Source organism: Henckelia pumila, unplaced genomic scaffold (genome assembly GCF_033568475.1).
Source record: "Henckelia pumila isolate YLH828 unplaced genomic scaffold, ASM3356847v2 CTG_466, whole genome shotgun sequence".
Lineage (NCBI taxonomy): Eukaryota > Viridiplantae > Streptophyta > Magnoliopsida > Lamiales > Gesneriaceae > Henckelia > Henckelia pumila.
Window position 1 is genome coordinate 1,446,765 of NW_027331833.1, and position 6,179 is coordinate 1,452,943.

A 6,179-nucleotide genomic window follows, 5' to 3' on the forward strand; every position below is an offset into this window, starting at 1 on the left:
ACTCCTTAATCTTGGCGGATTTAAAGTGGGCTAGCAGTGGTTCCTTGATGATTTCTGAGGAGAAAGGACATCCCAAAATTTTGGCTCGCGAAGATTCCCGCAAGTCAGTGTTTTTCAATCTCTGAATCTTTTGTTTCAACACCTCCAATTCCCCTGCCATGGTGATGTTCGTGGACTCAGCATGTGATTATTCCTCCTTCTCCTCCAGGTGTACACTCCCTCGCGCCCCCCCCCCCCCGCCCCCCACCCCACCCTACCCTTCCCTTATCCCTTTCTTTCTCCTGCCTCGGATCTTGCTCCTTTTCCCCCTCTTTCTCCTTGTCCCTCCTGCTCTCTCCCTCCAACTCTTTCTCTTTCTCCTGCTCCTTCTCCTAGGAGTGTTCATCGGTCGGTTTGGTCCGGTTTTTGGTTTTTTATTTTGGTTTTTTTTTGTTTTTTGGTTTTAGAAATATATAATCCGATAGTCCAACCGTTTTTCTTCGGTTCGGTTTAGTTTTTTACTAATCGGTTTGGTTATTTGGTTTTGATATAATTATTTTAATTAATATTATAAATATATTTTAAAATATAATATGTTATCTTGTAAATGATTTTTTTTGTAAAATATTTAAATTCAAAGTCTAAATGACTTAAATAAACAAAAATTAACTAAACATTATTTAAAATAATTATTTATTCACTAGGTATCATCTCATAAAATATATAATGTAAACAATTATATATATAAAATTATTAATTTAATAAAATTTTGGTTTTTTTGGTCGGTTCGATTTTCGACTGGTTTTGAGATATATAATCCAAAATCAAACCAAATAAATTTTGGTTTTAACATTTATATCCGAATTTCAAATTTTAATTTTTAGTTTGGTTCGGAGTTTGGTTTTTTCAGTTTGGATTTTCGGTTTTTTTTATTTTATCCGAAGTTTGAACACCCCTACCTTCTCCTTATCTCCTTCTGTTCTCCACTGCTGTGCGGCCAAAACCCACTGCACCACCGCATCCACCATGGCATCCATTTGTTCTTGGATGGCCGCTAGTATACACTGAGAACCTTCTGGATAGTCGATGATAGTCATATCTATGCCTTAGACTCACTTTCCCACAGATGGCGTCAAGGATGAGATTATCATAAAATGGGTTCCCGGGGAGTGGGTATAGTCCCAGGTGTGATATCAACAAGCTTCCTCGTCTCGTCCTTGGTGCAATCTACACACCAGAAAACTCGTAAGTGGGGAGCCAGAATGGTTTTCGGCATCGCCACTCCGATGCTTAAGTCAGACTAAGATGTATGAAATGGGCTTAGGAATTTTGAGAGAGTGAGTGTGTGCTTAGATAATTGTGACAGGTGATATTGAGCGTACCTTAGCCAGGTCCAAGAGCCTGGTATTTATACCCGACTGACTGGGTTGTTAATGATTGCATAGTATGGGCTCACCTACTGATCATGAAATGCGATTGGACAGCATTAAATGTGACTAGACATCTCCGTAATCTCTAGGGGAACCCATGCCGTTAACACGTTATTACTAATGATTTGGTCCATAATAAAAGTTGAATACACGCAAGGTAGACGTGGACTCCTCCTGGCCTTTGAAAATATAAAGCTCGAGTCTGTTACCAGACTATCTTTCTTATCTTTCGGCCCCCGGGAACCTCCTCCTTAATTCCTAACCTCTGCGCCTTACCCAGGCTCTTAGTGATTACCCGGGCAATTAAGGTCCTTGAAATCACCCGGGTTACCTTACCGGGGTATCAATTAACATACTAATCATTATATTATATACACATATATAGATTTATGATTTATCATCTCTATGTCATGCATTTTTCATTATCTCATCTTATGAGACAAACAATATTTTAGAAAAAAAAACATGAATAAATAAAATAAGCTTACACCAATATACTAAAGACGGATGATGAGAGTGGAGACTCGAGAGAGCTTCTCCTTTCATATAGAATTGAGCCTATAATATTTTAAAATATATTTTGGTACTCGAGTTGGTCTCTTGTGAGCGGGTCAAACTCATTTATATTTACAATAAAAAGTTATATTTTTTAAATAAAAAGTAATATATTATCGGTGATCCAATTAAAAGATCTGTTTCACAAAATTTATCGGTGAGATAGTCAAATTTTTTGTTGGTTGCTCATAACAGGTGGAGAAGTTGTTATTTAGAAAAATAAAATCTATAATTATTCCATAATTTGTATCTATGATATGATTTCGAATAAAGATGATTATCAAGATAGATTTTTGGTTAAGATAAATAACTCAATCTTATCTATCAATATATTTGTATCTTGTAATTGTATCGTATAAATATAAATAGTGATTTTCAGTCATGAATGAAAGAATTCTGACTTCTAAGTGGTTATCTTTTAGATCTTCCATTAATTTTATCAAAATTCTTATAATCTCGCAAAGTTCTCTTAAGGATGCCCCTAGCTACACGAGTAACTCCGATCCTTTAATGTGCACAACACGAATTTCATTTCCCCACACGAATTAAAATAATTAAATTTTATTATGGATAAAACGATCACAGTGCCCGCTACCAAGTCCCAAACCAAAACCATACCTATTTATTATTGAACAATATCCCAAATTCACGATAAAGAATCAAACCACAGCCGCAAAAGTAACAAAAGAAAACATTTGCTTTTTCATGCACGTTGGCTGTTTTCCGTGTCACACACAAGTAAATTACAAGTCCTCCCTTCCATTTAAATTAAATCACACACTCCAAACTTATTATTATTATTATATCTTATAAATACAAATAACAACAAATCAAACACTTTAGGGGGCCCAAAAAAAATGATCTTTTCAATGTGTACGGGTTACGGAACCGAGCAACCATGTCGCGAGAAACCCAAACGTGATCGTTCCTTGTCGAACTCAAATGTAAACCCCTGTTGCATCAGGTTTCCGATCACCGATGATCCGATCGGAGATGATACCGGCTGCAACGCCAGGCATTTGACACCGTCGGCCGTGTCGATGAAATAATTCGAAGGTGATGGCGAGAAGATCGAGCCACCTCCGAGTTTGAAGCTCAATCGGGGCAGGCCCGCCCTCAACCCACCCGACACATTTAAACACAAATCGAACCCTAGGGTTGGCTCAGCTGCCCTAGGAAGCTTCACGAGCCGCTTGAATGAGGCTACAATACTTTGGTAAGCTGGCTTGACTAGATAAGTCAATGTTGTCCCCGAGTCCAATATGGTCCCCCCATTGCCTAACTCGTCAATTGCCCACACCGAAGGGCTAACACGTAAATTCACATTATTTACACGGACACTTTGGATCCTAATATAGTAAAATGTCGATGCGAGAGGGTTAGAGAGTAGCGGAGTGTAGCTAAGCTTAGCCGTCGGCCGCGAGCCGCCGCCGATCAAAAGATAGCTCGTTGGTGTCGGGGAGTGCGTGTAATCCAATAAACAGTAAGAAAACTTGAGCCCGAATGTACGGCCCAGTTCAGATGTGAAAGAAATGGGCCCTCGGCCCAGGCCCAATACTCCATCAGCTCCACTGAAGCTCGGGCCCGAAACACTCGGCCCAGATTTGGAGAACCCGCATCCGAAAGACAAACGCCGGAACTTAACCAGGTTCCCGGAGCTCGTGTTAAACGTCGTCGTTTCACGGGAGAAGAAGCCGCTGGTTATGGAGCCATCGGAGTAGGAGTACTCGTAGCGGCAAGTGCTGTGGAGGCGCGTGTGGTTGCAGGGGACATGCTTCCTGGGGTGGGGGACGAGGGTGCAAGCGGGATCGTAGCAGTGGTAGGGTGAAAATGTGGTGGAGCGGCGAGGGTAGAAGAAGGTGGCGCGTGCGGAGGAGCAATGCTGGCCTCTGCAAGCGGAGCAGGAGACCCAGGTGAGATCGCTTCCGGTGTCCGCCACGAGAAGGAGACGCTGCGGTGGGGTGCCGATGTGGAGGCTGACGAGGTACTGGCCGGAGCCGAATGAAGCGGCGGAGTTGACGGGGAGCTTGGGGCGTGAAAAGAGAGTGGAGAGGCGGCGTTTGTCCGCGGAGAGGGCTTGCGATGGAGCTAGTGTGTAGGGGATGTTGTGGAGGAGCGGAAGTTTGATGAACGGAGATTTTCCGGCGGCGGCGGAGGAGAGGAGGAGAAGGATCGGGAAGATGGAGAAATGAAATGCCATAGAAAGAAGAAAATATAGAAAGAGTTGGAAGGATAGGGATAGAGATGGATGTACGACTTGAGAGGGGAGACAGCGGCATAATAAGCTTATTTAATTACTTTATATAAAAAAAATTGATTATTTAGCAATGATGTTCTTTTGTTGAAAAACCACAATAATGCCTTAGTTTTCTTTGGATTTTTTTTTTTTAAAAAAAATTGATATCAGAAAGATTTTTAAAGATATTATTTAAAACTAGCGATCGTTCCACGTATAATATGTGTGTTTCGAAAAATAAAATAGAGAATTGAGTATTTTATAAAAATCTTATTAATTTTTGAAATTCAAATAGCATGTGAGAAAAATAACATAAAAATATCATTACAATATAGTAAAATCATGTAATTAGTTTGATAAAATAGAAAGTGTTGTAGGTAAATCCAAAATTATATCATATCTTGCTACAATAATTAGTGTAGGGTGGTGTTGTATTATTTATACTAGCATAAAAAACACACTTTCTCTGTGAAAATCATATAAAACACACAATGTGTGCGCTTTTTATGCTAGTATAAAATATAAATAATACAACATTACCTTATATTGTGTGTGAAAACCACATAAAAATACAATAATTAAAGGAAAATTTTGAATGAAAAAAATAAAATTAAAAAACATGTGTTTTTTTATGTTTTTTTTTATTAGATAAATAAATTATTTTGGGTGAGAAAGTAAAACCAAATATTACAATAGTACGTAGATTTAAATGTGGAAGGGGGTTGAGAAAGTGTGATAGTGAAAATGAAACATTAATTTTTTATCCTTCTTGTATTAGTTTTCTTAAAAATTTCAATTTCAATTAGTAAAATTAGGGCATTTTATGATGTTTACTTATAATACGAAATGCAGTGTTCTAAAAGACGCCGCCTACATCCGCTTAGGCGCTAGGCGGTTGCCCACCGTCTTGCTTTCTTGCTAAGTTATGTCTCTAGGAGTTGTCCGCATAATCTCCCGCCTAGGCTGACAGAAATCCGTCTAGGCGGGCAGAAATCCGCCTAGGCGATTACTATTTTTTATTAAAAAATATTAAAAATCAAAAACTAAAAGAGAAAAACGCGAAAAACAAACACAGAAGAAAAGAAAAAGCGCAGAAAAGAAAAGTCAAGAAAAAAAATTAAATCTCATATTACATATGAAGGTTTGTTATCTATTAATATTGTTGTTGTTGTCGTTGTCGTCGTTGTTGTTGTTATTATTAAAATTTTATAAGAGTTTCGTACAAAAACTGAAAAACATAAGACATAAAAATTATATTTTATAGTAAAACTCATTAATATTTCAATTTATTTATTATTTTGATTTTAAAAAAAAAAATTGTTTGGGCCCTGCCTAGGCGGCTAGGCACTAGGCGGTGGGTCGCCGCCCACCTACCGCCTAACGCTTTTTAGAACATTGACCAAATGTAGTTTTTATTAGACCATCTTCTATTATAATATAGTAAGGATTTAGTAAAAGACTGATGCAATAATTTAGTGTTCTTGATTAAGATCAGTACAAGAAGAATTTATAACAAGTGCTGGAAACAAAAGGCAAACAAATTTTATTAAGATTATATTGCTCAAAATTTCACTAAAATATCAAAAATTATTTGTAGCATGTAATCGAGCCGAGCCGAACTCTTAAATGTTTGAGTTTGGCTCATTCAGAATTGAGTTGAGATCGAGCTTTAGTTTTATTTAACAAATGTATTCATGGCTCACAACTTATTCGATCTTTTATCGAGCCTAAACAAGCTAATTAATAAACATAAATTATAAATTTAATTATTTATTGATTAATTCATTAAAACTAAATTTTATATTGAAAAATATAATATTATTAAAATTTGTATTTTTTAGTATAATAATAAATTTAACCGATTTTTATATATTTTCACGAGTGAAAATGTACAATCTATAAATCAAATATAAAAACTATTATTTTTCATCTAAAAATTGACTCAACGATTATTTCCAAGAGCTAACGAGCCGAATATC

At 37.2% G+C, this 6,179-nt stretch overlaps 1 protein-coding gene across 1 annotated transcript; it reads right to left on the reverse strand.

Moving 5' to 3' along the window:
* Positions 1 to 2,637: 2,637 nt before the first annotated feature.
* LOC140872546 (aspartyl protease family protein 2) lies at positions 2,638 to 4,365 on the reverse strand. Its single transcript, XM_073275415.1, has one exon. The coding sequence runs from the start codon at positions 4,162 to 4,164 to the stop codon at positions 2,845 to 2,847; it is 1,320 nt and encodes a 439-aa protein (XP_073131516.1). The 5' UTR covers positions 4,165 to 4,365; the 3' UTR covers positions 2,638 to 2,844.
* Positions 4,366 to 6,179: the final 1,814 nt, after the last annotated feature.

Excerpts from the sequence above, each read along its gene's own strand:
- LOC140872546 (XM_073275415.1), bottom strand. The coding sequence starts at position 4,164 with ATGGCATTTCATTTCTCCATCTTCCCGATCCTTCTCCTCCTCTCCTCC.